Source organism: Corvus moneduloides, chromosome 11 (assembly GCF_009650955.1).
Source record: "Corvus moneduloides isolate bCorMon1 chromosome 11, bCorMon1.pri, whole genome shotgun sequence".
In the NCBI taxonomy this organism is placed as follows: Eukaryota; Metazoa; Chordata; class Aves; order Passeriformes; family Corvidae; genus Corvus; species Corvus moneduloides.
The window spans coordinates 18,462,612-18,475,591 of NC_045486.1; the positions used below are offsets into that span (position 1 = coordinate 18,462,612).

Here is a 12,980-nt window from a genome sequence, read left to right on the forward strand (position 1 = left end):
TTTGAATTGATCTTGAATTCTCATTAATCTTTAAAATGTTCAGTATTACTTGAAGTACTCATTCACTTCTACATTATTCTTTTCTTCTCAAGTACCAAAACAGGAAAGAAAAAATAACCTACCCTTAGTGTTTTTATACTACACTCTGAGGAAAGTATCAGAAACTATTTTATTTCTACACTGAAGCCTCGGCAATTTTCTTTTAAATAACAGATGAATAGAAAAGCTATAAACTCAAGACTCCACCACAAATAGTCTTCTCTCCAAAACAGGGTAGAGTTATCTGCCTATATACTTGTAGTCTAGAGGTAGGGGGGAAAAAATAAATATAAAGCTTACAGACTCCTTTACAATGTTGTGTAATATTAACAGGATAGACTCTGGAGTTGTTTTTATGCATATATTAACAACATACGTCTAATTGCTTTCACACAAATTACTAACTATTAAATTACAAATACACATTCTCCTTGGCAATCAAGTTATTTGAATTGTCAGATTTGATCTTTGAACCCTTTTATCAATTCTCTTACCTGAAAATGTCTTCCATTTCTAAGTGAAATGATTAGTAATGCTAGCAGAAATAAGAAGGCCTAAAATACTCTTCATAAGCACAGAGTCAGTCATATTTGGTAAATATTCTCCCAAATCTGTTTGCCTTTCAACTTCATCCTACTCTTTGTCCATGGAAATAAAAATACCTCTAGAAAGAACATTTGTAATACTGACAAATTTGTAATATGTCTTCAGTGAATTATCTTCACACATCTTTTTAGCAATCAGTAGATAATTTCATTGCTTCTACCCAACATCTGAACAAATACTTTTAAAAACTGCTTATATAACAACAACTTAAAAATTGTCTCCAAACCTATCTCCTTTGTATTTTTTTCTTCTTTTGTTATATCTTAAAATGAGAAATATTTACAACAATTCACCAAATCACTGTCCCAGAAACCACAGTCACTGCCATGTGGAGAACATCAAGTGAAGCTGGAAAAAAAAACAATCACAAAGCCGTAAAGCTCTTGGTGCTCTACCTTTTCTATGGAGGGATTAAAGAAAAGCCCTTATACAAAAGCCAGCAGGATTAGGCAATGCCAGTTCATTGCTCAGCTAAGAACTGGATTATTTTTTAACATTATCAGAAAATAGAACACTTTCTTTCTACTTTGGTTGATTGGACAATAGAAATTGAATCATCTGGCACAGAACCCAAAGGCCTAAAAGATCAAGAAATAGGAAACAATGCAGTTCCCACTTGATATTACAGCTGAAAAGTAAAGATGGTGTCGAGTTTAATGCAATAAATTCCTGAGGTAAATAAAACTCAGTTAAGAAACCACAAATGATTAACCAGCTAAACATCCTCCTCTAACATAACGCATCATGTAAGATGTTTTGTGTCTGTAAGACTGTAGTATTTTTACTCCAAGGATTAGTTGTTTATCTTAAAACCAGCACACAGCCAAAACAAACAAGCCAAATACCAATAATTTAAAACTAAGTTCAAATACTACAGTTCCAGTTAGGAGGGAGGAACAGTTTATTTCCCATACAAGAAAAACACTCCAGATCTGCAAGTGCTGTCGCCCAAACACATGCTGACACATCTTCAAGAGAAACAGATCTAATCCTTCAAAACCAACATTTACATGCCAAAGACTACAAGTGTTATTTTCTTTTAATTTCTTCTTTTTCCCTTTTTTTTCTAAAATCAAAATAAAATATAATACCAAAGCAAACTGTCTTACTCCCTTTGCAGAAAGGCACAGATTTATCTTCCTCCACCCATGAGGAACACGGCAAGTGCTGCTCAACAGCCCCTTGAACACAGCACAAATCTTGAGCTCATATTCTCTTCACCACCACACACAAAATTAAGATCCCATATTTTGCTAAAGACAGTTTCACCTCCACTGCTTTGCCTTCATGAGCTACTTAAAGCAATGAATATTGTACCAATAAATAAAGGCTTGATAGACACTACCTTGAAATGCAGGAAGGTACGTCTGCGATGTTCATACCACTCAGCATAGGCTGAAAGGCTTCTGAAAAATGTTAGAAGATTTCCATGTTCTTCAGTGCTATAAAACAAAAATATATTGATTAACCCAGTCTTAATGGGATGCATCAATTCAATAGCCTAAAATTTCCACTTTTTTCTTAATTTGATTAGTATTGTTTGAATATGAAATCAGAAATCACCCAAAATAATAATGACAAAGCTGAAAAAAAGCTGTCGTGTAATGATTGTAAAAGAAGTTGAAGAACACATTCCTAAACCAGCATTTATACTGTTAGTCTTACGTGTAAAACGTGGGAACAAAGTCATCACCCGCAAAATCTTACTTTGATTTTATTCTTGTTCAACTCCTTTTCTAAATAAATTTTAAGATGTTGCACAGTAAAACCTGAACCAGCAAAACTACTAAGATTTCCCAAATTGCATCGCTAACTTTCAAATATTCCCAAAATCTTTGTCCTAACCTAAGCAGCTCTTTCCGTGATGTTATCTGCCTCTGCCCACATGACATTCAGCTTTTCAAGATTAACCTTGCAGCTTCAGGAGGCAAGGAGGCCTGATCACACAGGGTATTCAACCCAAAACTTTTGTTAGACAGTTAAATCTTGATTTGATCTTGTCTCCAGAGCAGGGGAGCTCCAGCCCTCTGAACATCTTCCTCACACTCCTCTGGACCTGCTCCAACAGGTCCATGTCCTTCTTATGTTGGGGGGAGAGTGGGAGGGAAAGATAAATATAAACATTTATTTTTCAAATTTCTAGTAAAGTAAGGATCAGGATGGATAAAGGAAAAGTGACAATAGAAGGTGACAAACTGGCAGGCAGCCAACCATCCATCCAGGATTGATAGGGAAAGGAGGAAAAAAGCTCATAAAGGGTGTGCAGTTTTCACTAAAATGCAGCCAGAACACAAAGGATGCAAAACTCCACAAAAACCACGTCAGAATACCTGAAGTAACATGACTTATTTAACCATGAGGGTGAAAGGCTTCATGTCATTGTTGAAATGAAGCCACAGTCAAAGGAAGCAGGCTATTAGCCATCATCAAAACACTCCTGGCAAGCACTGCTTTGAAAGTACAAATATTTATTTTGGTTCCTAATACAGGATTTTACAAGTTTACAAAATCTGACTGAGGAAGATACCTGACTGATACTTAGGAATATTTCAGAAAGTTAGAGAACTTAAAGTCTAATGTAAATTTGACTTTAAACATCCTTTCTGTTTGAGCTTAGCTGTTCTTTTTGGATTTTCAGAACAGCTGAGAGCAGAGACTTGAGGCATTCACAGAATGGCTGTAATAGTGTATTACCAAGTCACTTCAGCCTTTCCAGGGAAAACTGTGCCTCCAATCCAGCTCTATTTAATAAATAGAACAGCAAACCTTAACATGTTACACAAACAAACTGGAAAAATATACATTAAGGTCATTCAGATATTGAAAATGTAAAAGAAAAGCCAAACAAGTTTTATCCTAGCCTGGAAAGAACAGCATCATTAAAGGAAGTTACCACAGTAGTCACAGCTGCCAACAAAATCAGGCCAAGAAGAAAAAAATTCTGGCAGCACTGGGAAAAGTGAGTCCCTGGAAGGACACAGACACACTGATTTACAAAAGCTCGTTAGCTCTGGTCTGGGAGCTGTTTTTAACCATAACTTGGAATGGTACATGTTGAAATGTACACATTCTATAGGAACTGTGGAGACTCGGTAACAACTGCCCACCTCTCCATGGCTGGAGAATGGATTCCACACAAACTGCACTGGGCTTTTTCAACCTCCACACGTGGAGCAGGGCAACACAAAGCTTTGGTACTAAACTACATACTTGAAATTATTTTTGAAAAACTTGGCAATTTTTATAAATATCCACTTTTATGCTATTTAAAATATAATCTCAAACATTGTGACCTTGTTTTAGCATTGTCTTCAGTTTATTTCTTTTTTTTGCCTCAAAATCGTTTTTAGGTGATGCAGCAAATGAAAATTTTCAAGGCTAGATCATTAATAGAAACAAAGTTTTGGCTAGAAGCTCAAAGAACTAGTTTCAAATGCAGAACTTACTCAATCAAAATATCTGAGTATGTACTTTTCTCACATAGCAGTGGCTAAATTCAAGATAGAAAATGGAATCCAGTGGTTTAGAAGGAGGAATCTGTTGCCAAGAACAGCCGTATGTAAATCCATATTGGCAAAGGAGTAAGAGACTGCAGAAGAGCACCAGTTCAGTGAACTGTCTCAGAGCATTGAATCTACCCATAAACAGTAATTCCTAATTAGCCCAAATTAGCCTAATTCCTCCTGCTGAAGTCAGCTACAACAAAGGCTAAAATACCAAGAAAACATGGTATAAAATAACAAGGTACTAAGAGAACGGATGGTAAAATTCAAGGCTTTTTTTTTTTATTTCTAAAGAATTTAGCATTACAAAAATCCACTTGGAGCAGAAAACACCCATCTCCAATGCCAACATCCATGTCGCAGAAAAGTCATCCAAAACCAGCTAAAAAGATATTCAGGCAGAGAGTAACTATCAGGTTAAAAGCACGGGCTCTTCATCCAAACACCCTTTCACTTTCACAAAATACCATCAACAAAACACAGGAGTATATAAGAAATTTTACTGTTGTAGAAGTATCTAAACCTTCTTTATTATGTCCCTTTATCTATTTTAACTCACTGCAGAATGCAAGACTTCCTACATTAGCACAGAAAACCAAAGACTCAAAGCTTGGGGCAGAAGTCCTGCTTCCCTTCATTTGCAAGAGACCTTGACCATGCAGCATTTAATATAATGTGTATTTCCCAAACCCTACACTCTGATTTATAGGTTCTAACTAGTCAGTTAGCAAAAAGAGCAATTTTCATACTGCTTAAAATCTCCATTTGCCTAAGTAATCCATGCAAAGGTTAACGAACTCAGCAATTAATGGGGTGTCAAGTCAAAAAAAGGGAAAAAGAGTTTTCTTAGATGCTGTGGTTCTCAACACTAGTACAGTATAAAATAAGTGATAACTGGTGCAAAGGGGACACAAATAGAATCCAAAAAAAGACTACTAAATATTGTGATGCATCTCTTATTATCACAAAATAATTAAGAAATTGTATAAAGATATGCCCACTTTTAAAAGATGGGCAATTTTTATATAGAGATGTACCATTTATTTATATATTGCAGCAGTACCTGCAGACTGCTGAATTTTGCTTCATTCAAAAAGATGTTGCTCAAGTGTTCTAGAATTCCCCTATTTTCTTCCAAAGCAGGAACTGAATGCCAAGTTTTTAATTCTGCTGCTCTTAAAGACCATTTTCTGACAGGCATTATTAAAAAAAAACAAAGCCAAAAAAAATTAGAAAACTGAGAAGGAAAAAAAATCCCAGCCAGGAGACAGAACAGAACTAGATAATGGATTTGGTAAGACTGGGCCAAGGAAGCAAAAGAAGAAAACAAACTGGTAGGGAGGCTGAAAATGAACGAAATAGCAGGAGACCAGATTCAGCTGGTCAGGAACAGAGGGAAAAAAATCGAGATTCTAGGAGCAGACTAAAGAACAAAGGGAAGCTGGGAAAAGTCTGAAACTGGGCATGAGCAGATGACAAGTTGGAGAAAGAAATGAGGACTAGCATAGCAAGGGGATTGAGAAAACAGGCCCTAAAGGGAGATCATAGAATCAGGCAATGGAACAGTGAGGTGCTCTCAAACAGGCACTGTCAGCATCAGCCCCACCCCAGCCATGTCCTCACTGCCTTCCTTTGGCAGCACCCACTGTGGCCAGGACAAGGCAGACAGGAAAAATGAAATTTGAAAGTGTTGTGGGGGAACAAGGAACCCCCCCAAAGTATTTTTTCAACATAATGACCCCATGGGTCCTATTGGCCACGTGGCTGCAAGGGTAGCTAGGGACACAACGCCAACAGATGGCACGTGCAAAGAGAGGCTCAGAGGAAAGCACTGCTTGCTTTGTTGGCATCTTCTATCATTCATGAAAACTTGTGCTTATTTATGAATACTGGCACAAGGTGAAAAAGGAGAAGAGACAGAGACAAGACAGCAGTGCTCCAGCCAGGATGAAATAAAGTCTGCCACTACTTCAACACATTCCTTTCCAGTATGACTCTTAAGTTCCAATACACTTCTGCTGTCATGTCATACCCATGAATTAAACAGGGCAATTTCCTCTTCTAAATCCCACTTCGTGAGAGCAGTCTGGTGTAACTCTTCCCAGTTACACCAGTAGCTTTAGTAGATTTATATGGCAATCTCAAAGCCACTAAGTGAAAACTTGAGTTTGCAGTACAGACTACTGAAGCCTGTGGTAACTCAATAGACCTGTCTCTTCACCCATCTGTTGGCCCTCCTTCTCCCTCCCCAAGACCAAACAATAATACAAACCAAAAGAAACTACTTAAAAAACAGGACTAAGATTAAATCATCTACCCAGTAATAATAGATTTGTTCTCAGAACAGCCTGCTAGCAGAATCCAGTGGAATACTGCAGACAAATAATTTGGTCATTTACTCATCACGTTACCACAAGAAGTTGGCATATTCCAGAAGATAATAGAAAACCAGCATTCATTCATACATTTAAGTTTCAGTATGTTAATTTTCTTAAGCCATTGTGCAAATACACTATTCCATGTTTTTAAATTATATTGGTTTTAAGATATCAGTGAAATAAATTCTGATACCAAGAAGAGAAATGGAATTGAGAGCTGAGAATCAGAAACAGGCCAATACTGGAGAGGGGTTCTGGATGTGCACTTTAGGCATTACCCACAGTGCACATCTGCAGCTCACACATCTGAGGAACAATTCTATTAATTAAAATGCAATAACTGAGATTATTTTTCTCTTCAAACAGCTAAAACACATTATAATCCAAAACCTGGCTCAGCTTAACATGAAAGGCATATAACTTTTATGATCTGGAAGGATGGTTACAAATTCATCTTCTCTCCAGGATACAGATAAAGGATTGGGAGTGTTTAGGTTGGGCTAAGGACACATCACATAAAGACAATGACTGCCAGCAATTTACATGAAAACTCAGTACTGCATTTAGTATCCCATATCCCATACAATAACTTTCCTTGACCAAAAAATTCCACCTTACCTTGACACAAACTTGCTCACATCTGAATCTTCTCTGGATTCCATTACAATGCTGAGCTCACTAACAACAGCAGACACTTTCTCATTGTTCTAGATTGCAGAAGTAACAACAAAATATTTTAGAAATTTCTCTAGCAAAGACAAAAATGTGTCTATTTGCATCCAAAGTAGAAAAAAGTATATATAAATGCTGCTAAGCACTACAATCCTTAAAATAGCATCTTTTAAACTACAGTTTGTGCGTGTGAACAGTTTCTTTCATTTCAACAGTAGCACTATTACCCACACAACAATGCTTTTGGAATAATACCCGAGTTTGTCAGCATAGAGAATGTATATGTATAAAGGAAGGTTCATTGCTTCCTTTCACATCAATTCCACTTCAAGATTCCTCTCATTTTCCAACACAACCTTTAGCTGCCACATATACTAGAAAATCCAAATATAAGGTTTTATCTGATAGTTTTCCTTTCTTAAAAAATTTATTTTAAAGACTATAGTTTTGTCTCAAAATCACGTCCCTTTTGACAGTAACTCTTACTCAGGAACACATGCATGATAATACAATTATTCTAAATTAACTAATAAGCTCTTAAAGAATGAGAAAAGAAGGATAAAGAGCGGAAATGAAGCCATAAAAGAATTGTTTTTTTCTATGCATTCTTGAACATATCAAAGTAATGGATTAGATGACAGTGAATGAAAAAGCTTAAAATCATGGTTTGAAGCCCATAGCAAATGCCTCACTTTAAACTTCTAATACCAAGTCACTACAAGCAAATGGGAATGGCAAGAGAGGAAGGCTGGAGTTAACTGCACACACATCTCAGCAGCCCCTGAACTGGCTGGACAGAAGCCCTGCTAACACTGCCATCACACAAGATGGGAAAAGCAAAACAAGGCACTACAAAGATCAGTGGATGGACTAAATAACATCAGGAAAAATCATTTTAGGTTTAGAGCAAAAGGCTCAACAGGGGAATGGAGTTGTGGAGAAGCTGCCAGCAGTCACAAGCTAATGTGCCACCTTCTGAAGGGACTGGTTTGCCAATGGGTGGGTTACTAACATGCCAAAATGCCACTGTGGGGCCAAATAAAAAGATTTAAAAGGAAAGCTCCTGCCATAAAAGAAACTTTTAAAGTGGTTGCTTTCTCAAAAGGCTTAGACTTGTTCTGGCTGATTTTCAAGCCCATTGCCCATATCCTCCTCTAATAACCTAATACCATGGAGCTAAGTTAACTCTATTGTGACTTCACTACTAGAATAAAAAGCTGCAGGTAGCAGTGTGAAAAAAACTTCCTAATCTTCTGCTGCATACCAACAGACCTGTTAACCTGCTGGGCACTTCCCAAAAACAGCTGTCACCTTTTACTCCTCATGACAGGTGAAACTAGTTGTAACTGTGTACTACCCTGCTCATGCTAATGTTAGTGCAAGTTATTTGGAATACAATGTATTTTTAGAAAAAAAAAAATCATGAAAAAGTTAGCTCAAAATTATACTTTTACAACTGAAGTGGGAGTTTTAAAGTATATATACACCTGGAATTCCCTATCTCCCTCACTATGGGGACCTCATCAGCACTCAAAAGTAGCCCAAATTTTAGGCATTAGGCAGCCAAGTGCTGCCGCACAGTGGTGCAATGGCTTTAAGCAGCACCGATGCCGTCGGCGGTAAATTTAACACGCGGTTACCCCCCTGAGCTCCACTAACACCAAAAGATGTCATCATCCCGCAGGAGATGCAGCTGAGAGAGAAACATTCATCTCACCAAGCTGCATAATTGGTGTGGGCCATGTCCCCACTCAAGGCTAAGTGCAGTTTCATACAAGCAAATGTAAAGAGGCATCACAAAGACCACAAGTTTCAAGTCACAAATGGACTTCAAAGGTTGCTCATTCAGCTGAACTGCTGCAGCTTCAAAGGATAAAATCCATGTGTGACTACCTAAATATTCAATTCCCAAATTAACAATATGGCTTTTCTAAAGAATAGGAAGGACATCTTTACTGTTTACTCTCAGTCCCATGTCATTAAGTTAAAAAAAAAACCCCAAACAAAACAACCAAAAAGCCAACAACTTTAAAGCTGAGCTGAAAATTGAGTTTTCCTGATATTAGAAATACTATTACAAAGTGCAACAGTGTTAGAGAAATACTATTCCAAACTGGGGTAGTAGCTGTCTTCCTCTGCTTAGCACCCTAATTTCTGTGCTAAGAATAGGGTCTTATGAAAGAGCTCCCTCCCAGAAAACCAGCAATCATTAGTGTAACTTGTGGGCAGTGCTGCAATGACTACTCACATTAACCAAGCACACACAAATGTAGGAAAAAAAAAAAAAGGAAAAAAAACCAAACCAACAAAGAGCTGCTCATGTTTGTAGTGTTCTAGCTTTTCCCCAGCTTCTTGCAGAGACGTAACATTTGGCATTTTCCAGTTTCCAGAATAAGATATGTGACTATAGGAGAATGATTTGTGTGGATGAAAGCTGTGCAGGGTCAGGATGAGGCCCCAGCAGGTACCTGACAGAGCTGAGGGACACCAAGTGCTCTCAGGGTTTTACCTCAGTGTTAGTCTTCAAGAGCATCCTGCAGGGACCATGTTTTGGGAAGGAAGGGTGATAGACACTTGGCAGTGCTGGCTCAATAGCTGGACTTGATCTTGAAGGTTTTTTCCAACCTAAATCATTCTATGGTAACCATTTTGTGGCTGAACACTAAACCAGACCTTCAGAACTATCTTGCGTGGATGCATGCAGAATTCCAAAGTTCCAAAGATGTTAAAGAGTCAAAAGAACCCATTGAAGCTTAGATGAAACAGTTAAAGGTTTCAGCTGGAAAAGGAAGTACTGACATTTATCCACTTGAAGTTTTGTTTGTTTGGTAGTTGATTTTTTTTCAAACATACATTAACCCTTACCTGCATTTCAAGAAGCTGGAATTCCAATTGAAAAGACAGGGAGTGACATTTCCCTGATAATCTGTGCTTCTGCACTGTCCTGTTTTCAGCTGTTATAAAATCAAGTTAACAAAATAATCAATTCCACTTCTATTCAATGACTACTACATTTCTTCCAATCATATTTAAAGTACCAACTGATACAATTCCTCATGTAAAGAAGTTTAACATGTTTAAAAACCCCAACAACTAACTCCACTTTCCCCCCATGCAAAGGGCAATAGTAGTCTGTCACTTTCCCACTAAGCAAAACACTACATTTACTCAGAAACTGTTTTGTCAGTGAACCAAATCTTACTGTATTTCAAATATCAACAATCTAATTGTCTTTCTGCTAACAGTGAAGTAGAACATAGGTTTGCAGATGAACTGCAACCAGTATGCTCAGTAAAGGGCACAAAACTGCTTACTTTTTTCCACTGTTTTCTTGGAATGGCTTGTGAACTGAAAACCAGTAAGTGTCATGAAAAATGAGAGATCTGTTCCTAGACTTTCAAGTTGAGCTTTCAGGTCTGATGGATATTCCTGTCCCTTGGTTTCTCCCTGGAATGATTTTCTAGAATGGAGAAAAAAAAAAAAAAAAAAAAATCAAAAGGGCAAAATACCCAGACATAACTTGTTTTTGCATGTCAGTACAGCAATATCATTAAATAAAAGGCATTGGGAATGGGATCTGATAGTTTTCAGACTCAAATCAGTTTTCAAGGAGTCAAATTTCAGATGGATCGCATTGCTAGAAACAGTAAACTATTCTAACTTACATAAACTCTTTCCATTCACTGCCAGGTAAACACAGTTTTTACACCAAGTCTGGAGATGCAAGCGTCCCTTTTGAGAAACATGCAACAAAAGGGACCCCAAGATGCCTTTACTCATCTAAGTGACTTATTTTAGCCACTGAGTCTACATTTACTAACATAAGGAAAGTCCTAACATAGAGGCAAAAGCTTATCCCAAACAATTTTGACAGAGAAACTCTGTTAATGTAACAAATGAGAAAAAGGCATACATTGACTTCAGTATCTCCTCATCAGAAAAAAAAGTGGATTCTTGTCGGATATCTTCATACTTTTCTGTCAATAGCCTAATTTCTTTTTCCAGTGCCCGGATTTCATCTTCATAAGCTTGATAAATGCTCTTGTCCATTTCTCAGGATCAGTGTTACTGCATAAAACAAAATAAGGATTTTTCTCAGAACAAACACACATGGGATTAATGTTTTAACAATACAAGCATTAGGTAATTGTTTTAAGATACAGACCAATGCACAGCCTCCAGAGACAGACGCTGAATCAGGGATCTAATGGAGTCAGGGGCTTTAAGAACCTTTTTAATTAGTCCTAATTTGATCCAGGAGCACATCCAGCTGTTTTACATTTGCTGTAATAGAACAACAAGCTGCTCCACAGGTAAAAACCAATTGCAATCAGAGATAAAAATTGAACCCAGCTTTGACCAATTGACCTAATGACTCACCTGGTCAGACGAGGCACAGCTGCTCCTAACACTGTTCCTAACACGATCTGCCTTCAGAGTGAGCAGCAGTAAAAAGACACAAATTGCAAAGACACTTCACCAGTAATTTAAAAAATAGATAAACCTCAGTTTTCAGGAAAGATAATAATCTGACATTCAGCCTAGCTACAACACAGTCAAACGTCTGTGGGAGATATTATGCAGCTCAAAACTAATGTATTAATACTTTTGACCAGGAAAAAGTCAACATTTAGTTTTGTGTGGTTTTAAACCACCCCTACTCTATGTGCAAGTTCCACACTAACATGGTTCAGTAAAAGGGGATGAGAGGGAAATAGGATTTTATTTGTTTATTTAGTAAGAAACAGTGCCTTTATAACACACATAAGAAAACAACATCCAAAGTATGCTTTGCATTAAAGACTTGCTTAGTGACTAAAGGAAGTATATGCAATTAAATAATCATCCAGTCATCACCAGATTTTTTTTAACTGGATACAGTGAAGAAAGTCACGGTCATAATAAAGACTATGGTGTGGAAAAGAAAAACATTTAAACAGCCAGAACTTTACTCCAGGTCAGCTGGTCCCTCTTTTAACAGCAGCAACACAAGACAAACTACGTGCAGCTACTTGAACTCAAGGATTTCACTAGACTGCAGAAGACTCAGGCACTAATTATGACTTCAGAGAGCTTTATATCTGGGAGAAAAACCCCACACTTTAATTAAGCAAAACAAGACTTTTACAAACGCTCCTCCTGTCATATATCATACGTGTGTATATACGTGTATATTTATAAACATTTGTGAATTAACAGCACATTTTTCACTTTTCTACGTACCTGGCGGTTACACCCCCGACTATTTGATGTTACGCTGCCTCAAGAGGAGCTGGGAAGCGCCTTGGAGCGCTTGTGAGAACCGAACTGGACCTTCCGACCTCGCAGGGCGATGCTGAAATCGCGACTCGTCCGAGGAGCCGGTGCTGCCCCGCACCGAGGCTCGCAGGTGCCAGAGATGCCGCGAGGGCGGGAGGAGTGTCCAAGCAGCGCAGCCGGCAGCCCCGGCACGGAGCGGTCGGAGCGCTCTGACGCGGCCCCGGCGGCACGGAGCGAGGAGCGGTCGGAGCGCTCTGACGCGGCCCCGGCACGGAGCGAGGAGCGGTCGGAGCGCTCTGACGCGGCCCCGGCGGCCCCGGCACGGAGCGAGGAGCGGTCGGAGCGCTCTGATGCGGCCCCGGCACGGAGCGAGGAGCGGTCGGAGCGCTCTGACGCGGCCCCGGCGGCACGGAGCGAGGAGCGGTCGGAGCGCTCTGACGCGGCCCCGACAGTCCCGGCACGGAGCGAGGAGCGGTCGGAGTGCTCTGACGCGGCCCCGGCGGCCCCGGCACGGAGCGAGGAG

The 12,980-nt window shown here is 38.9% G+C and overlaps 1 protein-coding gene across 1 annotated transcript in view; it reads right to left on the reverse strand.

Annotated features, from left to right (window-relative positions):
* Positions 1-12,612, reverse strand: part of CENPP (centromere protein P) — a 112,652-nt gene extending 100,040 nt beyond the window's left edge. Inside the window, exons 1-6 of the mRNA XM_032121292.1 lie at positions 12,422-12,612; positions 11,112-11,266; positions 10,513-10,658; positions 10,064-10,152; positions 7,145-7,233; positions 1,991-2,087 (exon numbers count right to left, since the gene is read on the reverse strand). Coding sequence (XP_031977183.1) covers positions 1,991-2,087; positions 7,145-7,233; positions 10,064-10,152; positions 10,513-10,658; positions 11,112-11,248 — 558 coding nt within the window. The 5' untranslated portion in view covers positions 11,249-11,266; positions 12,422-12,612. The remainder of the gene's footprint in view (positions 1-1,990; positions 2,088-7,144; positions 7,234-10,063; positions 10,153-10,512; positions 10,659-11,111; positions 11,267-12,421) is intronic.
* Positions 12,613-12,980: the final 368 nt, after the last annotated feature.